This window comes from Mustela nivalis (genome assembly GCF_964662115.1).
Source record: "Mustela nivalis genome assembly, chromosome: 6".
In the NCBI taxonomy this organism is placed as follows: Eukaryota; Metazoa; Chordata; class Mammalia; order Carnivora; family Mustelidae; genus Mustela; species Mustela nivalis.
The window spans coordinates 60,232,440-60,260,214 of NC_139025.1; the positions used below are offsets into that span (position 1 = coordinate 60,232,440).

The 27,775-nt window shown below is 38.1% G+C and overlaps 2 protein-coding genes across 7 annotated transcripts in view; one reads left to right on the forward strand and one right to left on the reverse strand.

Moving 5' to 3' along the window:
- The window catches only part of MIPOL1 (mirror-image polydactyly 1), a 314,513-nt gene extending 301,546 nt beyond the window's left edge, over positions 1-12,967 (reverse strand). For 2 of the 5 annotated variants that reach the window (XM_082737780.1, XM_082737781.1), the window contains exon 1: positions 12,717-12,967. In XM_082737780.1, coding sequence (XP_082593906.1) covers positions 12,717-12,912 — 196 coding nt within the window. In that variant the 5' untranslated portion in view covers positions 12,913-12,967. Of the gene's footprint in view, positions 1-12,708 lie in introns of all 5 variants that reach the window. The other 3 variants (XM_082737783.1, XM_082737785.1, XM_082737784.1) reach the window with 2 other exon arrangements.
- A 12,542-nt stretch (positions 12,968-25,509) lies between these two features.
- Positions 25,510-27,775, forward strand: part of SLC25A21 (solute carrier family 25 member 21) — a 494,918-nt gene continuing 492,652 nt past the window's right edge. The window contains exon 1 of one of the 2 annotated variants that reach the window (XM_082737814.1): positions 25,510-27,377. In XM_082737814.1, coding sequence (XP_082593940.1) covers positions 27,308-27,377 — 70 coding nt within the window. In that variant the 5' untranslated portion in view covers positions 25,510-27,307. The remainder of the gene's footprint in view (positions 27,378-27,775) is intronic. The other variant, XM_082737815.1, reaches the window with a different exon arrangement.

Below are 27,775 nucleotides of genomic sequence, written 5' to 3' on the forward strand. Positions count from 1 at the left end.
AGAGGCAGGTTGGGGGGGGGGTGCGGGGAGCAGGCGCCCTGCTGAGCAAAGAGCCCAATGTGGGACTCGATCCCAGGACCCTGGGATCATGACCTGAGCCAAAGGCAGAGGCTTTAACCCACTGAGCCACCCAGGTGCCCCTTTTTGAAAACTTATTATTAAATGTGGCAGTGTTAAATACTAGTCTAAATTTTTATCCAATAATAGGCAAAACACCTTTTTGCTTTTTCATAAAGTAATTCCTAAAAGTAGGAACACATTCTAGAAGAAAAACTATTCCAAAAAACTTTAGTGAAGAAAATAATTTCTCTAATTCTTAAGGTATATTTGCATAACAAACATGAGCCTTCAGAATCAACTGGTTAGTAATCATGCGACCAACTATTTTGAGATTTTAATTCTAAAACGACTAACAAAAATATAGGCATTTTAAAGATGTGTACATAGGTTTTACTTTAAACTAAGATGGAAATTAGTCACCTGCATGAAATAAAGACAGGAGAAATAAGCCAATGAAATACTAAACTGAGTTTCTTACCAGTAAAGAATCCCAAAGAAACTCACAGCAAGTTTTTGTACGTGAACTTCCTAAATTACTGTTCACCTACCCAAGTGAATTACAATAATCTTGCCCACTGTGCCAGCTCATGCCACTGAATAAAATGTTCTACTTTGGGATATCGTATGCTATATCACACAGCATCTGTAGCTCCCATGCTGGTAATAAGCTGTTTGACATAAATTAAGGAAATGGTTTTGATTTACATTAAATTTAAAAGATAATAAAAGTATTAGAGTACTAATTAGTATCAAGACATGCTGCTTAAAGAAGAGGTATGTCATAATTCAGAAAATACTTCATTAAAATGAATAAATTGAAAAGTTTAAATTTGGGGGGGGGTTATATGTATATGGTTGAGAATGCAAAACAGCATTTTAACATCTGAATGCAAATAGAATCTGTAAAAAAATTACCTTTCAAATTCCCCCCAAGAAATAGAGTAAGAATGCAAAAATTTTTCTAATTTTGTGATGATCTTTGCATCTTAACACAAAATTACATGATATTAGGTCACACTTGCTAAGAAATTACTCGCTAAAATCAAAACATTATTTAAAATAAAAATAAATAATGAAATAGACACTGTAGGGGAGGGAAAACTTTTCCTCCATCCTCTTAGGGTTCCTGGCTGGATCTGAATAGTAAACTGACAAAGACTGATTAATAGGAGAAAAGCAGACAAATTCATTTAATGTAAGTTTTATGTGATATGGAAACCTTCACAAGGAAATGAAGACCTGAAGAAAGAGTGAGCCTGAGCATTTTTATACTAGATATGATGAAGAGTAGAAAGTCATGGAAAAATGGGAAGGACAAAAAGGTATATACCAAGGACAATAAAATAAGGAAAACTCAGCAAGCCACATTCACTTGGATTCCTCTTGGTAGCTCCCCATCTTTGGAGATAAGGATGTTCTTTTCCTCCAGGTACAGGGAGAGCACCTCTCACATGAAGGTCTTATGACTCATTTCTGGGGCGAAGGGGGATGCACTTGCTATTTCTCAAAATCCTTCAGCTTAAAATATTCAATATGCCAAAATGCCATATTTGGGGGTAGCTTGTTCTAAACCCCACCAACACAAAATGAAAATATCTTATAAATTACCCTTTACTAACTGTTTATTTTTTAGGATAACAGAACGCAGTAAAAAAAAAATGCATATCCTAATCAAAAGAAAGTAGCAGTGGCTATATCAACTCCAAACAAAGTAAAACAAGAAATATTACTGAGACTAAGTACATTTAGGGGTTTATTTAACAAGTCCTAAACAATCCTAAATATGTAAGCAATTCAGAACAGTGTCAACATACCTGCGGTAAAAACTGATGAAAGGAGCAATAGACAAATCCATAATTATAGCTGGATATTTCACTACACCCTTCTCAATAATCAGAATAAGAATTCAGAGACTCAGCAATGTAGAAGATTCAGTACTATCAACAAACTTCACCTAATTGACATTTATAGAAAACCCCAACCAACATGGCAGAATACACAATCTTTTCAAGTACACATGGCACATTTACCAAAAAAGATCCTATCCTGGTCCATTAAACAAACAAACAAACAAAAATCAAAAAAAACCCTTTAACACATAAGAATTGAAACCATACAGGGGTGCCTGAGCAGCTCAATGGGTTAAAGCCTCTGCCTCTGGCTCAGGTCATGATCTCAGGGTCCTGGGATCGAGCCCTTCATAGGGCTCTCTGCTTAGCAGGGAGCCTGCTTCCCCCCCCTACCCCCGTCTACTTGTGATCTCTGTCAAATAAATAAATAAAATCTTTAAAAACAACAACAACAACAAAGAACTGAAACCATACAAATCATGTTATTTTACTACAACAGAAATAAACTTGAAATCAGTTAACAGAAAGGGACCTCAAAAATTCCCAAACACTTTGCAACAATCCATGGTTCAAAAAAGAAGGAATTAAGGGAGATTTTTAAATATTCTGAACTGTATAACAGAAACACAATATGTGGGATGTAACTAGATTAGCGCTTAGAGGGATATTTATAGTACCAAATGCATATTTAAAAAAAAATTTTGGGGGGGGGGGGATTTAAAAAACACTATTGCTTTATTAACTACCAGCAGGACTGGCCTGCACAGAGGCAGAGAGGCAGGCAGAGAGAGAAGGGGGGAAGCAGGCTCCCTGCCGAGCAGAGAGCCGGATGCGGAACTCGATCCCAGGACCCTGAGATCATGACCTGAGCCGATGGCAGAGGCTTAACCCACTGAGCCACCCAGGCGTCCAAAAAAAATTTTTTTAAAGGGAGGAAGACCTCTTATTAATACTTATGCTTCTACTTTTAAAAAATACAAAATTAAGAAAAAATTAAATATAAAGTAAGCAGTATGAAAGAAACCGTAAACAGCAAAAATCAATGAAACTGGAAATATAAAGTCAACATAGAAAATCAATGAAACCAGGGTGCCTCAGTGGCACAGTCACTTAAATGTCCAAATCTTGATTTCAGTTCAGGTCAGCGTCATGAGATCAAGCCCTGTCAGGTTCCATGCTGAGTGTGGAGTCTGCCTGTGATTCTTCCTCTCCCTCTGGCCCCTCCTCATACTCACTCTCTCTCGCTCTTAAATAAATAAATCTAAATAACAACAACAACAACAAACCAATGAAACCCAAAGCTGGTTGGGAGGGGGCGGGGGGAGTGGTGGTGGTGAATCAAAGGAATTGGTAAGCTTCTTGCCAGACTGGTCAAAATAAAAATAAAGAAGACATAAGTTGTCAGTATCAGGAAGAAGAGGACATTGAAGTAATCCCAAAGGCATGAAAAAGATAAAAAGGGAATAAATATGACAAACAAATTCATACCTACAAATCTGACAAAATCCTTGAAAGACACAATCTACCACAGTTAATGCAGTGAGAGTAGATACTCAGAAAAGTCCTGTTTCTATTAAAGAAATTGAATTCATAGTTTTAAAAAACCTCCCAACAGAGAAAATTCCAGGTTTTCACGATATGTATCTCTGAAATCGTCTTTCTCTCCTGAAAACCTCCTTCCTAAGTGGGCTTTTCTCCTTAAATCTGCACTGTATGTTCTCCAGGCCAGCTATACAGCTGTGCCTCCTAGAGAACATCATTTCACTGTGCTCCCCCGTTAGATTTACTGTTTCCTGTATTCCACACCTTTCTTTCACTTCTTCATTTTGCTTGAGCATAACTTCTGAGGCTTTCCAGGTTTGAAAATATCTTGCTTTTATTTTTTATTTTTTTAAAGATTTTATTTATTTACTTGACAGATAGAGATCACAAGTAGGTGTGGGGCTCAAGATCACCCGACGTGGGGCTCGATCCCAGGACCTTAGGATCATGACCTGAGCCGAAGGCAGAGGCTTTAACCCCTGAGCCACCCAGGTGCCCCAGAAAATATCTTGTTTTTAAAGGTTCTTTTATTTGAGAGGGAAAGAGAGAGCATGCACGCATAAGCAGGAAGGGCAGAGGGAGAGAGAAACCCAAGCAGATTCCACTCTGAGTGCCAAACCCCATGTGGGGCTCCATCTCACGACCCTGAGATCACGACCTGAGCCAAAACCAAGAGTGTGATGCTTAACTGACTGTGCCACCCAGGCACCCCTGAAAACACCTTTGTTCTATTTCCATACATCATTGTTAAATAGCCATAATTCTGTCAAGATTGATGTTCATATGTTCAATTCTTTTTTCTATTTTTCTATTTTTGTTTTCTCTGGAAACCTTCAAGATTTCTGTTTTTATTTTTTTTTTTTTCATTCTTGGTGCTATAAAATTTCACAAGCATGTGCTTACAGGTAGGCTTTTTTGTTTGTTTTTCAATATGATCACTCTTAGGAACAGAAACAGAATGCTATACACCTGATTTTTAATGAAGGTTGATTTGGTTGAAAGAGTTTATAATAGCCATAAATTTTTATAAAAGCTGTTCCATTAAAAAATAACAAGAACATCCCATAATGTCAATGAAAGCTTTAATTGTTGCAAACTCTGATTCCACAATTCTACTTCTAGAACTCTATGTTCTAGCAAAGGGTTCAAAATGTCCAAAATATGTATGACAGTGCTGTTTATACCATTAAAAAATTGGAAACAGCATATATATCTACCAGTTAGGGTCTAGTTAAACAAACTATGGTGTACACACACACACACTATCAACACTATGTGTGTGTTATAATATACACTGACATAGAAAGATGTATAAAATCTTACTAAATGAAAGGACTGCTATAAAATAATAAAGCGTTACCATTGTCATATTAAAATAAAAAAGCAAACAAGCAAAACCATGTGTTTGGGTACACACACACACACATGCACGCACATGCATGTAAGGAAATGCAAAAAGGTCTGAAAAGATACATTCCAAGATTCAGTAGCTTCTACAAAAGAACAGTAAAGCATATATAATTTCTATAGCTGAAAATTGAAAATGGAGTAATATAAAATACAAATGGATTTAATGATCCAGTTACCAAATGCTCCACTGTCAGACAAAGATGTCCCACCGAATTTTCAAAAATCCAATTCTATGCACACATTAACCAAAAGAAGGCTGTCACAGCTATATCAAAATTCATAAGAGGTCATGGATGGGAGAAGACTCAGGAAACGCGATAACTAAATGCAACATAGGATCTGGATTGGGTCCTAGAACAAGAAAAAATTAATGGAAAAAATAGTAATACTTGGATAAAGTGTATAATTTAGTGAATAATATTATAGCAGTATTAATTTCTTGGCTTTGATCATTATACTATGATCATGCATTGTGTTAACATTAGTAGCAGGGTGAAGAGTCTACAGGAAATCTCTACTATTTCTGCAACTTTTCAGTAAGTCTAAAACTGTTTCAAAATAAGGTTTTTTTTTTTAAAAAAACAGACTAGACTTTTTAGTCTAGTAATTTAGTAATTTAGTAATTTGTCTCGACATTTAGTAATGCCTAGACAAAGGCATTACTAGAGATAAAAAGGAACACCTTTATGTGGAGGGAAAAATAGTTCAATTCATAAAAAGACAGACCAGCTATAAAGTTGCATGTTTCTAATAACATGACTTCAAAATAAATAAATCAAAAATGATAGACCTACTAGGAAGAAATAAATCTATGATTACACAAAGATTTAACACACTGCAAATTCTCAATATTCACCAATCACATGAACATGCATACACGCACAGACACATACACATAAAAATCAGTAAGGAAAGAGATTTTAACAATGGCATTAACAAATTTCACCTAACAGACATATAAAGCATTGCACCAGACCACAGTATTCACATCTCTCTGTCTATCTCTCTCACACACATGCCCATTCATATTCAGAAGCATTATGAAAAAAACAAAACTGTATACAAAGCAAGGACTTAAACATTTCAATGATTATTCAATTCAAGATATTTTGATGGTAGTCACATGGCTGTTAACTTTTTAATTACTCACTTAACTGTCCAGCTTAGCACAGTGGCAGTATCGTAGCCAATGAGGTTTATCCGAGTCACAATTATTGCTATTATTACATTTCACAAAAAAGTTTTTAAAGTTCACTGATCTATATCAGTTATTTATCTAAGTCATTTATTTATTATAAATAATATATTATTTACTTATTTCTCCCTAGTAGTTTCTATCATTTTTTTTTCAGTTTTTCAACATTTAATTCTGCAGCAGCAAAATTTCCAAGATAAAATTATGAAGAGGGGACATTGGTATACTTCAACAGAAAACAAAACAAGATTCAGAATTAAGGATTCCAGCAAAATAATCCCTGTTGTACTCCAGCAGCTTCCAAAATTTATAAATCCAGGAATATTAAAGGCAATTCTCAAAATAGTATATATATACAATCAATTCACCATAATGCAAAACTACAGATAAATAAGAGTAGATGGCCTGAGTGTATACATCCTAAACAGTAAGCAATATAAGTGAAAAATACCTTCAATACAGACAGTAACTGAATCAAAGGTGTTCGTGTCAACTGCCAAAAGCAGTTCTATGGTAACTTTGTCTCATCAATCATCCACTTTAATGAAACCTTGAACGAAAGTAGTAATTCTCAACTTTCAAAGTATTATCATCTCTTTATTGTTGCCAGTTTTGAGATCAAACAAATACACAGCAATTACGTTATAACTAAAACAAATACAGAACAGTTAAGTGATTAATATTTTAATTTTTAGAAAGTAAAAATAACATATTCCCAAATATGTTTAAAATGACAAAAACTAAAGTTATGTTCACAAAAACTTCAGGGTGAATTCTTTCTTTTATTAAAAATGTTCTTTTTGTTAAAAATTTGTTAAACATTAAAAATTACTAAGAGCAGTTTATTACTTATTTGTTGCTGCTAAACAAATTACCCCAAAACTTAGCGGTTAAAACAACACACATCTGTTATTTCAGATCCTGAGGAATCTTAGGTGTTGGCTTTGCTAGGTCCTCCAATTCAGGTTTTCCTCAGGCAGGGCTATAGTCATTTCAAGGTTTAACTGGGACAACATCTAACTTCAGTCAGTGGTTGTTGGTAGGATTCAGTTCCCAGAGGGTTACTGAACTTTCTCTGTGGACTATTGGCCAAAGGCTCCCCTCAATTCTTGATGGGTGAGTCCTTCTATATGTCAGCTCATGATATAGCAGATAAGTTTCATCAAGGTAAGCAAGCAAGAAAGGGCCAGCAAAAAGAAAGTTATAGCTTCTTATAACATAATCTCTTAAGTGACATCCTACTACTTCTGTCATATCCTATTAGAAGTGAGACTCTTGGTAGTCCCCCTTTAGGGAAAAGGATTACACAAGAGGATGAATACTAGGGTTATCTTAGAAGGTTGACTCTTTCAAGTAGCTTAGGGAAAAGGCAAGTGGAACATATCAAGAGAACCGGATTCTAGTAACTATGTGACTAAATATAATCTCTGAAGGCCTCAGTGTTCTCACAGAGCAAAACTGAGAGAATAGCCTAAATGACCTCTAGGAACATTTAAATCCTAAATCCCGTGCTTCTTTACCATGTCTTTTGGAAAGAATTACCAAGGATTAGAGCTATTTGGTGAAAATGCCTCCTTTTACAAAAGACAGCCGAATTCCAGGAAAGGTTAATACAGACAGGCAGGAAACCACACTTGTTCTGTTCTTATGCCCAGGGCTCTTTCCACTATATAGCATGTTGCTTTTGCAATAAATGCCCTTAAAAAGCCCTATCCCCTCTTTATAATAGTGTCAAAATCCAAGAAACAGAAAAGGAATTTGAGAGTACTCAAATACTCTAAAAGAGCAGTAAAAATTGATGTTACGCATTACCTTTTCCTTTCATAAACCCTAAAGCTATCTCTGAAGGTGGCCTATGAGATGAAAATGAGCCATCTTCTGCCCATCCCCAGTCCCAGATATTTAAACAGACTAGTAATGAATATGCTGAAAGGGAAGTATAAAAGCAATAAATAACAGGTTGTAGCAGAGAAATACAGTCACCTTAAAGAAAAGAAGATTAAATATAACCTAATTGAAGTGTCTAAAAATAGAAACTGCACCCAGAAAAGGTAAGGTTTGTCCCCACTGGAATACAGAAAAATACAGAGTCCCAGAGGTCAACAATAACAATATGATACAGGCAATGTCCGGGGAGTAGGTACTCTAGGAAGCTAATGACAACCTCTGCACTGATAGACATATCGTACCATTAAACATTTGTACTACATAAATACCCTACTTGTTCCCTATGAGGTCTACTTTATAACCTTTACCAACATAATAACTTGTAATGACTCCAACCCTGGTTCAAGGAGCATGGTGAAAACAGTGCATATAAGTACAATTGTTTTGTGTGGCAGTCATAAAGCAGTAAGATATTTGTATTTGTCAAGATATGTGTGAATATGTGTATCTAAACAAATGTATATAAATGCATAACTGGATCGAGAATTTCTATGTAAGAAAGGCTTCAGGACAGCAGTGGTTCGTGGTAGAAGCTAGGCCTAATGGCTTATCATAAATCTGTGTTTGCATAACAATCAAGTAAGAATGACCAAAACTCAATTATCTATCTCAAAGAAAAGATCGAGTTGATGGAGATTACCCTTAAGTCTCTCATTAGTATTAGTGTAATCTAAATATATTCCTAAATTCACTTCTATAAAACACCTAAAAAAAACTGTTAGCTAAAAATGTTAACATAGACTGAAATAGTAGTCAAAGAAAGTTCTGACACTTTCAAAAGTTTTTTTTATATTTTTTAGTACTGAGTGAAGGACAGGGGGCCCAAAGTAAGAGAAGATGAACTGGACAGCCCCATGAGGCATCTAAAAAAGAGAGGATCCCCACAATAGGCAGGGATGCTGCAACTGAGTTTCATGACCCAAGCCACTGGCTATTATTACCTTCCAAATTAGGAGTATATTCAATCAGGTAGATATAAATTTTAATCAAGCCATCCCACAATAGAACAGTTCAAAAGACCTCCTGGGTGGTTCAGTGGGTTAAGAGTCTGCCTTCGGCCCAGGTAATGATCTCAGGGTCCTGGGATCAAGCCCTGCATCAGGCTCTCTGCTTCTCAGGGATCCTGCTTCCCCCTCTCTTTCTGCCTTATGATCTCTCCCTCTTTCCCTGTCAAATAAAGAAAATCTTTAAAAAAAAAAAAAAAAAAAGACAGGGCACCTCGGTGGCTCATTGGCTTAAAGCTTCTGCCCTCAGCTCAGGTCATGATCTCAGGGTCCTGGGATCAAGCCCCACATTGGGCTCTCTGTTCAGCAGGGAGTCTGCTTCCCCCTCTCTCTCTGCCTGCCTCTCTGCCTATTTGTGATCTCTGTCAAATAAATAAATAAAATATTTTTTTAAAAAAACACTATCTCAAAGTATTGCAGAAGGAATTTATTGCTTTTTATACTTGTTTACTCATGTCCAGAATTGTTTGGATATTCAAACACCTTCCCTGCCTTTAGGGTCTATCAGAATATCAAAATATCAGAAAAGAGTTTTATCTCCTTTCTTTTCTCACCTACTTAACTCTCTTTTGTTCACCAGCTTTAAAGGGATGGGAAAAAGTAAGAGTAATAAGAACAGTTTAGAGAAGCCTGAAAATAGCCTTGAGGTAAAACTGGTAAGAAGCAAAGGAAGTATGCTTAGAGATCTCAAATTTAACTCCAAAATGGTATACCACATGCTGCTTAATACTATTATTTAACCTCAAAACACTACAGCACACACTTAACACTCTTATGTATTTAGATTTTTTTCAATTAATTTTTTCAATTAATTCAAGTAATTTTTTCAATTAATAATTTCACTACCACCAATGGGCTGAAGATTGAGCTTTTTTAAAAAATTAATTTATTTATTTGAGAGAGAGAGAATGCGCAAGAGTGCACATGCCGGGGGAGGGGCAGAGGGAGAGAGAGTTTCTTGAGCAGATTGTCTGCTGAGCAGCAGCCTGATAGGGGGCTTGATCTCACCACCCTAAGATCATGACCTGATTTCTTGAAGAAATCAAGAGCTGAACGCTTAACTGACTGAGCCTCCCAGGTGCCCCTGAACTGCCATTTTTAAAGAGTCATTTTTCAACATAGTAGGTTTTAGCAATCTATGAAACAAGAATGAAAGGCAGGTGGAAGGGAGGGAGGAAGGGAGGAAGAGGGAGAAGGAGGGAAGACAAGCAAATAACCAGGCAGGCAAAAAACAAAGAAAAAAAGGAAGAAAGCAGCAAGGAAAGGAAGGAAGAAAATACAACAGAGACTGTATACGATCTGCAAAGTCTAAATTATAAGCAGTCCTAGCTTTACACAGTACTGCATTAAATGAAACTCCACAAAAGCAAGGACTGCCTATATTTATTTTCTAGCCCCTTACAGAAAAATTTAATGACCTCTGAAATAGAGGTTACCTAAATAAGCAAACATGAAGAGGTTTAAATATTACTAGTCATTAGGGAAATGAGGGAAAAACCCCAATGTGGTATCACTATAAATCCACCAGAATGGTTAAAATGAAAAAGACAACACTATGTGTTGCAAGTTTTTGGAAGAGCCAGAATTCTTAAGCAATGCTGATAGGAGTGCTGACACAACTAATTTGAAAATATTTTTGGTAGTGTATAACAAAAATAAAAAACCTGTATACCCTATAATATAGCCATTTCACCAATAGGTATATGTATATCCAACAGAAATGTACATATATATTCACCAAAATATAACTGACTCTTGAATAATGCAGGAGTTAGAAGCACCAATCCCACACAGCGAAAAATCCAAATTTAATTTTGGACTCCCTAAGAATTTGAATACTAATAGTCTACTGTTGACTAGAAGCCTTATCAATAACAGAAAGTCTATTTATACACACTTTATATTATGTATTATAGACTATATTTTTATAATGAAACATCCTAGACTAAAGAAAATGTTCAGAAAATCATAAGGAAGGGCATATACATTTTCAGTAGTGTTCTGTATTTATTGTAAAAAAAAAATCTATGCGTAAGTGGACTCCTACAGTACAAATGCATGTTGTTCAAGGGTCAAACAGTACTTATAAAATGTTCATAGAAGCTCTATTCATAATAACCAGAAACTGATGGAATACTATACAGCATAAGAACTACTGCTACAGAACTTGTATAAATCTCACAAATACAATATTGAGCAAAAGTGAGGCTCAAGGGCTATTTACTGTATGATTCCATTTATATAGAGTCAGTAACAGGTAAATTCATAGATGACTTTAGAACACGACATAATAGTTACCCGTGGAAATAGGTCACACAAAGTGGGGTTTCTAAAATGCAAGTAATCTTTTTTTTTTTTTAAGATTTTATTTTATTCATTTGACAGACAGAGATCACAAGTAGGCAGAGAGGCAGGCAGAGAGAGAGGAAGAGAAGCAGGCTCTCTGCTGAGCAGAGAGCCCAATGCAGCTCCTGATGATGAGGGGCTTGATTCCAGGACCCCAGGATCATGACCTGAGCTGAAGGCAGAGGCTTTAACCCACTGAGCCACTCAGGCACCCCAGTAATGCTCCTTCTTGATCTATGTACTGGAAACATGAGTTTATACACTGTGAAAACTCAATGAGCTGTACACTTAAGGTTTATGTGATTTTCTCTAAGTCCATTATACCCTAAAAATTAACACACTAAAAAGATTTTTATAAAATCTATGCTTTTAAAATAAAATTGTGTACACCCCGCTTTCATTTTTCTGACTTGCCGTCATTAATTACTTTTCATCAATGGGGTACTTAATTTGTTATCTTATGTAGAAGTCATCTTCATTTTAATTAATTTCCTTGGTATACTATTGCACAGGACACCCAAATGATTACGTAACTGTCACCTTCAGTTAGTACCACACTAGATCCCAAGGAGAAACTGTGAAAAGCCAATTATTTATGATAATATGTTAGAGTCACCTGGAGGGCGGGGGGGGGGGGGGGAGTTGAAATGTGATTTCGTTTGGCCCCTTTGTTTTGGTTTACCTTTGTCTACTTCCACAGTGATGTACTCTGCATAACATGCTCAAAGGAGCTTTTCAAAAAAGCCTGTTCTTGTGGAGGAAAAAAATTTTTTTCTACCATCCTGTCTAATAATGCTGCTGCTACCTTGTCTTATCCAGTTCCTTCCATCCCTGGAACTTGAAATACTTCACAAATACTGTTGCGTGGTGTCACCTTCCAGAGAAATGTGGGCTCAGAGACACTGTGAACCTCAAAACTAATAGTATCTTTCTACAGCCCGGCCCTCTGCGAAGCATCGCACTCTGCCGAAACTTACCAACAACACACAATTATTAAGTGACTCTCAAGGACAGTCCATCACAGCTTGAGCCAGGACCTGAATGAACTCTTCAACTAACCGACCCTTAAGGAAAAAACAAAAATCTGCACCCTTGAATAAATGCTCAGCTGCTGAACCCTTGTCATAGGAAACGGGAGGATGCCGACATAATCCCAGAAAGAGGACCTGCGGGTTCCACGACGCTGACCTTTGCGTGAGCCCCCGCACTCCCGACCGTGCGGGGCCGACATTCACTGGGTGCAAATTCCGCGTAGCCCCTTCTCTTGCGCCAAGGAGGCTGAGGCCGGAAATTCCAGGGCTGAATCTAAGCCCACCCCTCCTTTTCTCCGGCCACCCACAACCTCCCAGCCTACCTGTTTACCTGAGATGCGCCTGGCACTCCTGGAGAGCTGACTCTGCGCGCTCGCCCAGAGTTTCTGAGGCCGGACGCGCGGCCACCACGTCAGCCAATCGACTTTCGCTCGGAGCCTCCTGACCCTGGGGCCCACCCGCCTGAGGAGGTGCGCGCGCCCGCAAACGACCGGGAGGGGGGCCGTGAGGGAGGAAGCCAGCCGCATGCAGCGCGTCCGTGCCACGGGGAACCGAGGCGGAACGGGCGCCCGGCAGGGGTAGGCGGCGCGCACCGGGCATGCGCAAACCGCGGCGCCAAAGGCGCGGGGCGGGGCTTCTAGACAACCCGGGAGCTTGCAAAGTACTTGTGGAAGTTCCGAGGAAAAAGAACGCTGTTTTAGTGATTTTCGGTGGCTGCAGCGGGAGGACGCTATGGTAGTCGGCTCCGAGACGACGGGCGCGTTTTGCCAGAGCGAAATATTGTCCGGACAAAACGTAATCGAGCTAGAGGAAGGAAACCATGTGGTTAAAAATGTGTTTTGTGGCCTCAGAGTTGGGGTTGCACTCTCCTAGAAGCTGGAGGAACTGTGGTTTTCTGGTTGGTTTGCCTGTGGTCTGGGGTAGAAGGACACTGGGGAGAGGGGGGCATGTCGTGAAGTGATGGTTGAATGGAAAGAGCTGAAGTGGATTCCAGTTGGGTGAGCAAAAAAGCAATACGTTAACTCCTGGCCTGGGAACGTTTACAACCCAAAACTTGGAGGTAGTAAACTTTTTGACTGAAGTGCTATAGAACGAGATCTGGATGCTTATGTTCAACCAATGAATTTTTTAAGACACAATGTTGAATCTTCCAAAATTAAACAAAGAATTCAGTCCTCAATTCGTGTACCTCTGTGTTGAAACAAGAAAGGACTGGCATAATTAAATAGCAGCTAGTAATTCAAATGTGGCTTTCTTGTTCCACATAACGGTATTGCTTTTATAAATGTCACCTTAATTCCTTCAGACACCCAATAATTACTGAGTACATACTATATGCCTGGTACTCTTCTGGGTGTTTGTTAAGCAATGATAATGGTTTTCTGGGTTTGGGGTTTTTGTTTTTTTTTACACATCCCTAGAGAATAGGAATACAATGAAGTGTTGACAGTTCCCCAAGTTAATTGAAGGAATTTACACTTTAGTAAGTGCAAAAAAAAAAAAAAAAAAAAAGGAAATGAAAAAGACAAAAAAATTGAACATAAATTGGTTGGAACAGGGGTGACTGCTGGCTCAGTTGGTTCAGCGGGGTGGTGATCTTAGGTCCTGAGATCAAGTCCCCCGTGGGGCCCCCCATACTCAGAAGGGGTCTGCTTAGGATTCTGTCTCTCCTTCTGCCCCTCCCCTTGCCCTCTCTCTCTCTCTCTAAAATAAATAAATAAAACCCTCTTTAAAAATGGTCAGAACAAAATAGATTATAATATTCCCAAACTCTTAGCTATTATAGTGTAATGAACAGAGAGTGCTCTAAAGAGGTTTGTTACAGATTCAAAAATGAAATACATTTTTTCCTTACTTCAGTCAAGGTCTGAATCAGTATTTACAGACACAAAGTACCACTGAATATATTGAGATAAAAAGAGGAGTGGTATAATTTGTTAGAGTAGTGGGAAGCGCACTCCAATCAAGAATGTCCTCTGAAGGGGCGCCTGGGTAGCTCAGTTGGTTAAGCGACTGCCTTCGGCTCAGGTCATGATCCTGGAGTCCTGGGATCGAGTCCCACATCGGACTCCCTTCTCAGCAGGGAGTCTGCTTCTGCTGACCTCTCTCCTCTCATGCTTGCTCTCTCTCTCTCTCTCTCTCTCAAATAAATAAATAAAGTCATTTAAAAAATTATTAAAAAAAAAAAAAAAGAATGTCCTCTGAAAAGGTTTAGGGCCAACTCAGCATGTGCAAAAGGAAGGAAAGAAAGTTGCTTTTCCTAGCTAAGGATAAAGAAAGTTGCTTTTCCTAGCTAAGGATAAGAAACGGGGGAGAGTGACCACAACATTGAGAAAACTCAAACCTAATAATGGATTCATAGCTTAAATTTAAAGAAAGTGATTATACTATTTTTCTCTAGGTAAAGGTACATTAACCCTAGTTTTTTAAAGCTCATCTGGGTGCTAAAAGTCTCCCACGTAATAAGAAAACCCCACGTTTTCTTTCCCTTTAGTAACTTGTTTTTTCTTCCACCTTTGGTATCCAGTGAGTTCAAACATTAGGACTTTTCTCCCTAGCCCCTCCTCTAACTTACCTGAAGTAACTCTTTAATGTTCTTTTCCTGAATGTTTCAGGCCTCAATAGCTAATTTTTCCCCAAATCTCTTCCACACCACAGTCACTCATATACACATTTTTTTTAATGATTTTATTTATTTATTTGACATAGCGAGAGAGGGAATACAAGCAGGGGAGTGGGAGAGGGAGAAGCAGGCTTCTCTCCGACCAGGGAACCCAATGAGGGCCAATCCTAGGACTCGGGGATCACAACCTGAGCCAAAGGCAGACACAATGAGTGAGCCACCCAGGTGCCCTCATATACACATTTCTTTATTCTTTATCCTAACAGTTGCGAGCCTATAGGAAATCAAAGAGACCAATTAGAGCCTTCTTTCCTGTTCTCAAGCTAATTATCAAAGATGCCTATGCCTTCGTCCCTCTTATAAGTTGGGCTTTTGCAGAAATTTGGCTAAGGATGAGAGGGAAAAGAAAATGAACTCTTTCTTTACAGAGAACAAAAGAATGTCTGATCATGAATGCTTTCAAGTCCCCAAATGTCTTAAGCCTCTTGCAGTGTGCCAGGTACTCTACAATCAGTTCTGGAAATAAAATAATGAATAAAAATTATGCTTACAAGTACCTTGAGGATGTCATGTGTGTTTAGTCAGGGTTCTTTAGAAAAACAGAGCAAGATTTTATATCTTCATAAATCAATTGTGTTTCGATACACTAACAATAACCAATCTGAAAAGGAAATCCATTTACGTTATCATCAACAAGGATAAAAGGAAGAAAGGCTCAGCATTAAACTGAGGAGGTAACTTTTACACTGAAAACTATAACACATTGCTAAAAGAAGATACAAATAAATGGAAAAACATCACATTTGTGAATTGGAAGACAATATTCTTAAAATATCTATACTACCCAAAACGATCTACAGATTTAGTGCAATCCCTATCAAAATCCCAGTCGTATTTTTTGCAGAAATAGAAAAGGAAAATCCTAAAATTCACATGGAACCATGAAACACCCTGGATAGCCAAAGCAAACTTGATAAAGAACAAAGTGGAGGCCTTACAGCTCCTGATTTCAAAACATGCTATAGACCATAATGGTCAAGTGGCAGTTTCATGTCTCTTCATATAGTCTTCCTTCTGTGCATGCCTGTCTCTGTCTCTAAATTTCCCCTTTTTTATAAAGATATAATCATATTGGATTAGGATCACCCTAATGACTTCATTATAATTTTTCTGTAAAGACCTTATTTCTAAATAATGTCTTATTCTGATGTCTTAGGGGCTAGACTTTGCATCTTTTTTGAGGGGACACAATCCAACCCATAACAACACCTTGAGAAACATGAATATGAAAACACAACAAAACAAAACAAAAGTAATGGAATGGAGTGAAAGCAGTGCTAAGAGGGAAATTCATAGTAGTGGATGATTATACTAAAAAAGACTTCTGAAATCAACAACTTTATATCTTAAGGAAGTAGAAAAAGAGCAAACAAAACCCCAAACCAGCAGAAGGAAGGAAATAATAAAGATTACAGCCAAGAGACCTGAATATTTAAAAATTCTCATAACTTTAAGTAGATTGATTTAAAAAAAAAAGTGAAGATATAAATAAAATTAGAAGTGAAAGTAAGGACATTACTAGTGACTTTACATAAATTAAAAGACTTATAAGAGAATATTAACATTTGCATACCAACAAGTAATGAGGCGGAATGGACACATTCCTGAAACACACACATTACCAAAACTTACTCTAGAAGAAATAGAAAAATCTGAATAGACTTATAACAAGTAGAGATTGAATCCGTAATTAAAATAAAAATAAATGCAGGACCAACTGGCTTCACTGGGAAATCCTACATTAAAAGAAGAATTAACAGTTTTACTCAAACTTTTTCAAAAAACAGAAGAGGAGGAAATGCTCCCTGATATACTCTATGAGTTCAGCATTATCCTGTCACCAAAGTCAGACAAAGCTATCACAAGAAAACTACAGACAAGTATCCCTTATGATGCAAAATTCCCCCCAAATTACTATCAAGCCAAATTCAAAAGCACATTAAAAGGATTAAACAGGGGGGCACCTGGGTAGTTCAGTCTTGCCCATCCTCTTGATTTTGGTTGTGATGTCTGGGTGGGATCAGGCCCAGTGGCAGGCTCCCAGCTCAGCACGGAGTCTAATCTCTCTTTCCCTTTGCTTCTCTCCTTGCCCCTGCTCAGACACTCTCCCTTTCTGTCTTTTTCCTTAATTAAATAAATAAATACAATATTTTTAAAAAGGATTAAATACCATGAATAAAGTGGGATTTATTCCAGAAATACAAGGGGGGTTCAACATAATCCATGTAACACATTATATTAACATAACAAAGGAAAAATACTCACATGACCATTTCAATAGATTATAGAAAAAGCAAAATTGACAAAAGTTGACAAAATTCAACTTCCTTTCATGATAAAATACTTAGCAAAACAGGAATAGATGAGAACTGCCTTGACATGATAAAAAAAATTTCATGAAAAATCCACATATAACATTCAATGATAAAAGACTGAAAGCTTTTCCTCTAAGGTCAAGAACAAGACAATGATGCCTAATATCATCACTGCTATTCATCATTGCACTGGAAATCCTAGACAGAGCAATTATGCAAGAAAAAGAAATAAAGGCATCCATATTGGAAGGGAAGAAGTAAAACTATCCTTATTTGAAATGGCATGATTCTATATAGAGAAAATCCCCAAAAATCTGCCAAAAAATTAACACATGAATTCAACAGAGCTGTAAGTCACAAGATCAGTATACAAAAATCAATTGTTTCTGTATACCAGCAATAAATAATCTAAAAAGGAAGTAAAACAATTACTTTACTACAACACCCAAAAGAATAAAATGAGTAATAAATTTAATCAAGGTTTGTACAAGGAGATTTGTACACTAAAAACTACAGAAACAATGCTGAAATTAAAGACCTAATTAAATGGAAAGGGTATTCTAAGTTCACAGATTAAAAGACCACACAACTAAAATGCACTGCTCTCTAAAGTGATCTACAGATTGATTGCAATCCCTATAAAAATTCTAATGTCCTTTCTCTCATAAATCATTAAACTAATCCTCAAGTTCATATGGAATTGCAAGAGGCCTCAAATAGTCAAGACAATACAGAAAAAGTTAAAGCTGGAGGATATACATGTTCTGATTTCAAAATTTACTACAAAGTGACATTAAAGTAGGGTACAAACATAAGAGTAAATATATAGACCAATGGAAAGAATAGAAAGCCCTTGAAGAAACCCAAATACCTATGGCCAGTTGATTTTTGACAAGGATACCAAGACCATTCAATGGGGGGAAAAAGCAGTGTCTTTAACAGATGGTGCTGGGATAGCTGGATAATATATGCAAATGAATGATTTTGATGCCTGTTTCGCTCTATATGCAGGCATACTTCATTTTGTTGCACTTTGCTTTATTGCATTTCACAGATAGTGTTTTTACAAATTGAAGATTTGTGGCAACTCTACATCACGTAAGTTTATTGGTGCCATTTTCCCAACAACATTTGCTCACTTTGTGTCTCTGTCATATTTTGGTAATTCTTGCAATATTTCAAACTTTTTCATTATTTATCATTCAGATCTGTGATCGATGATCTTTGATGTTACCACTGTAATTATTTTGGAGGCACCATGAAACATGCCCATGTAAGATAACAAATTTAATCATTAAATGTTGTATATGTTCTGACTAGTCCACCAACCAGCCATTCTTCCATCTCTATCCCTCTCTCTAGGCCTCCCTATTTCCTAAGAGACAACAATATTTAAATTATACCAATTAATAGCTTTATAATCCCCTCTAAGTGTTCATGTGAAGAGTCACATGCCTCTCACTTTAAAACAAAGGCTAGATTCTTAGTGAGGAAGACATGATGAAAAGCCAACATCAGCTGAAAGCTAGGACTCTAGAGCCAAAAGGCCAAGTTGTGAATACAAAGGAAAAGTTCTTGAAAGAAATAAAAGCTCTGCTCCAGGGAACATAGGAACAAAAGCAAAGCAGTCTTATCTCTGAAATGAAAAAAATCGTAGTGGTCTGGATAGAAGATCAAATCAGACACAACATTCCTTTAAGCCATAGCCCAATCCAGAACAAGACCCTAACTCTCTTCAGTTCTATGAAGCCTGAGAGACATGAGGAAGCTGCAGAAGAAAAGCCTGAGTATAAGAAAAAAAGATATTGGGGCACCTGACTACCTCAGATGGCACCTTTGGCTCAGGTTATGATCTTCAGGTCCTAGGATCTAGCCCCATGTTGAGCTTCCAGCTCATTGGGGATTCTGCTTCTTTCTTTCCCTCAGCCTCTCCCCCTGCTTGTGCTCTCTCTGTCTCTCTTTCACTCTCTCTCAAATGGATAAATAAGATCTTTGAAGAAGGTGGAGGAGGTGGAGGAGGAGGAGGAGGAAGGAGGAGGAGGAGGAAGGAAGAAGAAGAAGTAGAAGAAGAAGAAGAAGAAGGAGGAAGAAGGAGGAGGAGGAGGAGGAGGAAGAAGAAGAAGGAGGAGGAGGAGGAAGAAGAAGAAGAAGAAGAAGGAGGAGGAGGAAGGAGGAAGAAGAAGAAGGAGGAAGAAGGAGCAAGAAGGAAAAAGAAGGAAGAAGGAGGCGGCGGTGGTGGCAGCAGCATCTCCATAACATAAAAGCACATGGTGAAGCAGCAACATATCCAGAAGATCTAGCTAATTAATGAAGGTAGCTGCACTAAACAAATATTCAAGGCAAATGAAACAACCTGTTGGAAGAAGATACCACCTAGGATTTTCATAGATAGAAGTCAATGCCTAGCTTCTAAAGCTTCAAAGAACAGGCTAACTCTCTTATTAGGGTCTAATGCAGCTGGTGACATTAAATTGAAGCTAAAGCTCACTCAGCATTCTACAGTTCCTAGAGCCCTTAAGAATTAAGCTGTATCTACTCTGCCTGTGCTTTAGAATGTAGCAACAAAACCTGGCTGATAGTGCATCTGTTTATAACATGGTTTACTGAATATTTTAAGCCCACCGTTGAGACCTGCTGCCCAGAAAAAAGAATTTCTTTTAAAATATTATAACTCATTCACAATGCACCTGGTTGCCTTAGAGCTCTGATGGAGATATACAGTGAGATTAATGTTGTTGGTTTTTTTTCATGCCTAACACAACATCTATTTTGTAGCCCACAGATCAAGAAGTATTTTTAACTTTCAAGTCTTAACTATTTAAGAAATACATTTTATAAGGCCATAGAAGCCATAGGTAGTGACTCCTTTGATGGATCTGGGCAAAGTAAATTGAAAACTTTTTGGAAAGGAGTCACCGGTCTGGATGTCATTAATAATATTTGTGATTCATGGGAAGAGGTCAAAATATAAACATTAACAGGAGCTTGGAAGAAGTTGATTTCAACCCTCAATGATAACTTTGAAGGATTTAAGACCTCAGTGGAAGAAGTAACTATAGATGTGGTGGACAGATGTTTGTGACATTGAAGTTAGTGCTTTTCTAACTTCAGATAGAATTCAAAGTGGAGCCTGATGATGTGACTGACTTGCTGCAATCTTGTGATCAAACTTTATCAGATAAGTTACTTCTTACAGATGAAAAAGAAAAAAAAAAAGAAGTGGCTTCTTGAGATGGAATCTACTCCTAATAAAGATGCTGTGAAGATTGTTGAAGTGAAAAACAAAGGATTTAACATAGGACACAAACTTAGTTGATAAAGCAGTAGCAGGGTTTGAGAAGATTGACTTTAATCTGCTGTGGTTAAAATGCTGTCAAAGAACTTTGCATGCTACAGAGAAATCATTTGTGAGAAGAGGAGTCACTAGATGTGGCAAATGTCATTATCTTATTTTAAGAAATTGCCACAACCACCCAATCTTCAGCAAACAAGGTCCTAATCAGTCGGCAGCCATTAACACTGAGGCAGGATCCTCTACCAACAAAGAGATTAAGACTTGCTGAAAGCATAGATGATGGTTAGCATTTTTAGCAATAAAGTATTTTTCAATGAATGCATGTACGTTGTTTTTTAGACATAATGCTATTGCACATTTAATAGAGTATAGTATAATGTAAACATAACTTTTCCATGCACTGGGTGACCAAAAAATTCATTTAACTTTATTGTGACATTTGCTTTATTATGTTGGTCTGGAAATGAACCCACAATATCTCAGTGGTATGACTGTACAAAAATTAACACAGAATTGACCAACAAACTAAATAAAGGCTAAAATTATAAAGCTATTACAAGCAAATATCAGATTAAGTCTTTACTACCTTGGATTTGGCAGCAGATTCTTTGTTTGGCACCAAAAGCATAAAGAACAAAAGAACAAATAGATAAATTGGATTTCATCAAAATCAAAAACTTTTGTGCATCAAAGGACATTATCAAGAAAGAAAACTCACAGAATTGGAGAAACATTGGCTAAACATATATCTGATAAGAGTTTAATATCCAGAATATATAAAGAATTCTTACAATACAGTAATAAAGACAACCCAATGAAAATATGAGCAATAGACTGGAATAGATATCTCACCAAAGAAGATATATAAATGGTCAACAAGCATGTGAAAAAGATAGCCAACTTCATTGGTCATTGAGGAAATATAAATTAAAGCCACAAATGTGATACCACCTCCTCACACAGACTAGGATGGCTATAATTAAAAAAAAAAAAAAAAAACGCAACAGGACAGTAAGTTTGAGTGAAATGTGGAGAAGTAGGAAGGCTTTACATTTCTTTGGATATATAAAATAGTATAGTCACTGCTGGGGCACCTGTGTGGCTCTGTTGGTTAAATGCTGACTCTTGATTTCAACTCAGGTCATGATCTCAGGGTTTTAGGGTCAGGCCTTGCATAGAGCCTGCTTAAAATTCTCTCTCTTCCTCTGCTCTTTCCACCTCAGTCTCCTAAACTGTCAAATAAGGCATCGATTAAAGTCTTCCAGGTTTGTCATCTTATGATTCTAAAAAGTTAAAATAGGCTCCACTTACATGAGTTCTTTTTTACTTAAACCCATGATTCTCTACTAAGGACATTTTTGCCCTGAAGGGAACATTTAGCAATGTCTGGAGACATTTCTGTTTGTCACAACTGGGGATAGAGTTGCTACTGGCAGCTAATGGGTACAGGCTAGGGATGCTGCTAAAAATACTGCACTGCACAGGACAGTTTCCCACAGCAAAGAATTATGTGGCCCAAAATGTTAATGGTGCCATTGCTGAGATACCCTGACTAAACGAACAGAAAATTCATACCAGTCTCACATATGCAATTTGTGACACTGAAGTTAGTGCTTTTCTAACTTCAGATATATAAAATTCTGGATCCAGCTAATCAATTCCTTGTTTGCCAAAGTCAAGGATGCTACAAGCTACTTACTCTGAATGATTTTACATTTTGATTTTTTCATATGGGTAGAAAAGCTAAAATTAAAATGAGAACATAATAACAACATAACTAGTAATTCAGAAAGAGGTGCTCTAAATTATACTTAGGTTCAAATAATACCTCAAATTCTCAGTATGACTTCAGGCAAGTTACTTAAGTAACCAATATAAGTATATTTCTGTCACAGGGATATTGTGAATGAGATAATGGGTTATAAGTAAGCATTAAATGAAGGTTTTTGTTATTCCAATTTGCTAGGCAGGCTAAATACGGCTGGAAAGTTGCAGGCTGCTCTTTACTTTTCAAGAATTTCCCTGATATCCCTCTTCCCAATTCTCTTTTAAGTTCTTCTTTCTAATCTGCTGTGAACCAAGATATTAGACTTCTACGCTACCAACCTTTTTAGAACTGGGTCTAAGCTCTATGTGAAGTCCTAGAATGCTCCTAAGAGCAAAGTGCATGGCTTTCTGCATGTTGACTGGTTAGAGGCCTTAACTTCTAGGTTCCCAGCTATGTCCCAAATAATAGAAGTCTGTTATATATATGACCTATTATATCACAATAAAATATTGAAAAAGTTCCCCAAATAATTATTTTGTTTATTCTGTCCAGCAAAGTCCCTTGGAATTTAGAAATGAAAATCTAATGCACCAGAACCTAAGATCTGTCCTAAAAGTACAATACCTTGGTATTTGTAAGGTATAAACCACTGAGAGCTTAAAGTGCTGATAATCAGACCTACAAATTTTAAAACCTGTCTTTCACTTACAAATAGCATTGCTTCAATATTTGTAATACTTCTGTAAAAGAATATTATGGAATAATAGATCTTTTCACTAGTTTGAGTTACAATCTCATCTATCCATCAAGATTTCTTAATCTTGTATCCATAAACATTCTTTCCAACTTTCCACTCTATTCTATGGATGGACTCCATGTGTGTCAAATTCTACATTTGTGTGACTGTGTTTTGACACCTAAATAAAAGAATCTATGGATGGGGCACCTGGGTGGATCAGTGCGTTAAGCCTCTGCCTTTGGCTCAGGTCATGATCCCAGGGTCCTGGGATCGAGCCCAGCATCTGGCTCTCTGCTCCGCGGGAAGCCTGCTTCCCCCTCTCTCTCTGCCTGCTTGTGATCTCTGTCAAATAAATAAATAAAATCTTAAAAAAAAAAAAGAATCTATGGGCCTACAGTGGCTATGTATCTTTCAATGAATGGTATTTTAAAATGTGGGTCCAGTCATAGTACAAGTATCATGGGGTTATACTGTATTTTCTAGTTAGACACTGATGAAGTAAACTTTAAGTTTGAGGAAAACAAAATTTTTCAAATGAGCAAATATTGTCATTTTATTTATTTATCTATTTAATTTATTTTTCTGTGACTCCACATTTATTAGTTAAAGCGCTGCCATTTTAAATATAATTCTTCATTCCTTAACCTATCCCCCAAATGGCAGACACTGCTGATTTTTTCCCAATATGTTCTCCCCTTCTTCCATGATGTTTGTTTTTGTTTTTTCCCTAGACTTACTGCCACACAGCATAATACTACTTCCCAATTTCCCTTATATCCCTTATGTCCAAGTTCTGACCAATGAGATCTATGTAATTTCCAGCGCTTTCCTTTTTTTTTTCTTTTTAAAGATTTTATTTATTTATTTGACAGAGAGAGATCACAAGTAGGCAGACAGAGAGAGAGGGAGAAGCAGACTCCCTGCCGGGCAGAGAGCCTGACCCTGACACGGGGCTCTATCCCAGGATCCTGGGATCATGACCTGAACTGAAGGCAGAAGCTTAACTCACTGAGCCACCCAGGAACCCCAATTTCCAGGGCTTTCTTTACCCTTATCTTTCTCCTCTTTCTGCTGGCTGGAACCTTATTCATGGGTTACAACTGGGCTTGCATAAGAAGGAAAATAAATTTCTATCTTATTTAAGCCACTATTAGTTTGGTCTTAAATAGTAGCTAATCTAATGACCTAATACAAAAACATAATCCCAAAAAAACACTGAACAATTTGTCAGATATTTAAGTTCAGTGAGGATTTTAAGGCTCCTGACAATTTGGTTTCTAGCCATTCTACAAACTGATAGATAAATCAATACTTTAATTACATAGTTCTCAACAAAGATTAGATGATCAATAATGTAAAAATATAAGCTTGGGGTGTCTCAGTGGTAGAGTTGGTTAAACATCCAGGGCTGGTTTGGGCTCAGGTCACGATCTCAGGGTCGTGAAACCAGCTCTGCCTCAGGGGAGTCTGCCTAAGAATCTCTTCCTTTCCACTTACCCCACCTTTTTACCCTCCCCCCATCCATGTGCAGGGTCTCTCTTTCCAATAGATCCTAAAAAAAAATAATAAAATAAAAATATAAGCTTGATACTTCAGCAGTTTTGCTCTAATATCAGGACATTACAGCTTTATATAAAATAACAAAAGAAAGAGTAATTGTGATGGATTAAGCCTAGGGTATCCGAGTCTAGGTCAAATAAATTTTACCTTTTTTTTTTTTTCCCTTAGTGCTAAACTTCGCAGCATTCTGATCCCTGGCCATAGACAAATGGGGCTGCAGATAAGAGATACATCCCATAATAAGAGCTCTCAGAATAATGGGTATTTGTTGACTCTGGATGGACACTGGCTAACTTCCAAGCTTCAGAATATTTTTACACCTAGACCCTATACCCTCAACTACTCTAGAGGCATAGGACTAGATTACATGTGACATCAGGCTTTGCTTTTTTTTTTTTAACTCAATAAAATCAGTTCAAAGAGGCTAAAAATTGGTAGCAATTTTCTAACGGTATTTGGAATTATGTCTAGGAGAGTCTTCTCACTAAATTTACAGGTATTGAGAGACAAAGGTCTTAGTGAGGCCACAAATCTGCATCCACCTCCTCAGGATAAGATATTCAGAGATCAATGCACTGACAGAATTGGTTAAAAGTCTATCTTTACACTGATACAACTGTAAAAATATACATATATATATAATCTTTAAATCTTGACCTGGGACTATTATTGTATTTCCTAAATTATAACCTGTGGCCAATATTTAAATCTATAATCCCACTGCAGTTAGAAGAGGGAATCCTGGAATCAAATCCCAGCAATATTATTAACTCATTTATGATGCTGGGAAACTCAGTTTCCACATTGGAAAATGAGAGAAACATTTTCTGAGGTCTGAAATTCTAATTTTAGTGCCCACTATCTAATAGGTTCTCAAAATTTGTTAAGTGACTCTATATTGCACTCCGGACCGCAAATTTAATTAGTCAAAAGCTGAAACATTCCTCAAAAGCTTTTATTTTAGTTAAACCGCAAACATTTCTCTAAACTATTTCTTTGTAAACATTTCAAACTTAGCTATTTAGTCAAATATTTAATCAAATATGAGAAAATTTATTTTGGTATTAACTGATCCATAAGCAGCAAGTCTACCCAACATCTTACTTTTAACAATTTGCCCATCAGATATCTAATATTAACAGCTTTTAATTGCTCAGACTCAGAAATAAAAACAAAATACGAAACTATTGTATTTTGCATTTAATTGGAAAGCATATATATTAAGTTTTAACCATATTACACCCCCGATATTCAACTGTTTTTGGTTTTCAAAATTGGCAATATTATATGGTTCAAACTGAATATATTTAGTAAATACAACGTTTAAGAAAAATATGACAATAGGAGTTCCAAATCTTCTCATTCTGCCTTTTACTAGGATCATTTCCTACCTGTTAGGGGTGGGGCAGGTATTTTTCTAAAATTTCATAATGGGCTCAGCACGCTTCTGCTGCGCAACTCTGCTTCTAAAATTTCTTAACATTGTGTCTCTTCTGCATAGCATTTGTAGCTTGCGGTTTAAAAAATAGTATAAATTATTACGTTTTGCCAAATATCCCAAAGGGCTGGTACGAATAATTAAATGTTTTAGAGAAAGAAAATGCTGATAGTTGCTTAATATTCCTTGATTATTTAGCTCTGTGGTTCACAACCTTTAACGTTCCTAAGCCCGGGAGAACTTACTAAAACACAGGTTTCTGAGCCCTATAACCAGAGATTCTGATTCAGTACATTGGGGTTGGCCATGAATTTGCCTTTCTTACAAACTCTCCCGTTAGGCTTACGTTGCCGGATCTTAAGCTCATACTTCCAGAAACACTGATGTGGAGTCCCGAAGACACTTCTTTGTAACAAGGCCTCTTCTTTATTTTGGTCATTCAGTAAATAAAACTCAAGCTGATTAGGTGTGATAAATTCCCTTACGCCAGAACCCTTTCTTTGTAAAGGGTTACTTAATTGTAAGGTAATTATGAATTGATATGCTCTGACCCAGTCTCTACAGCCCACAGCTGCAGGACAGCTAACTCCGAAGGACGCATTCACCTGTCCGGCCTTGAGAACCTCCCAGAGCGCTGGCTTGCGGGGAGGGCAAGGGTCGCCCCAGCGCCGCTGCAAGGCCAGGCTTGCTTCTTTGCAAGCTTTATCAGAGGCCGCCCGTCCAGCTAGACAAACTGCAGGAGAGTCCTGATAGGGAAGCGCGTGGGCGCCAATCTAGAAGACCAAACCCGACCCACCGCGGGCGGCCCACCCAACCCCATCCGGGAGTCTTCTCTCCGCCAGGGTCCTTCTTGGAGCCCACGAAGCCTAGCAGGGGTGACAGAGAGCCCCTCGAAGGGGTGCAGCGGGCAGGTGCCGACCCGCCGGAGATCACGCAGTGAGCCTGCGCCTTGAGCCGCCACCTCCGAGCAGTCGTCGGATTGCCGCTTCACCGGGAGCCACTTGGCGCTAGGACCTACCCAGAGTCGGCTCTGTCCGGATCCGAGGAATTCCTACAGGCCCGCACAGAGGCCGGCGAGCTCGCCCCCTCCTCGCGGCCCACTCCCTCCTGCCCGGCTAGTGAAGATGTCCGCCAAGCCCGACGCCGGCTTCGTGAAAGAGGCTTCACGCCAGATCCTGGCCGGTGGTTCCGCTGGTAAGGTCGCCCCGCCCCGCCGCGGGCCTGTTGCTTTTCCCTTCGCGTGTCCCGAAAACTTGGCTCAGGCCAGTCTCCCTAGAGAAGTTTCTCCCCTGAATTCCGCGCTGCGCCGAGGCAGCGCGGAGCCCGCCGTGGGCAAAAGCAAAGGAGGCCGGGAGCGGGCGGTGGAGGCTGGGCGCCCCAGGTCAAGTCCCCTCCGCCCCGCGCCGCCGCTCTCCGGGGCCCCGCCCCCCGGGTCGTGAGCAGGGGAAACAGGCGAGGTAGCCTCAAGGCCTGTAGCGTGGAGGAGGCCTTTCTGCCTGCCTGGTTACTTTACTTGAAAAGATCCAGTTGCGCTCAGACTTCCTCTTGCTCTTAGTTGTAGGAGCTTTTTTGTTCTGGGTAATTCAGGTCTT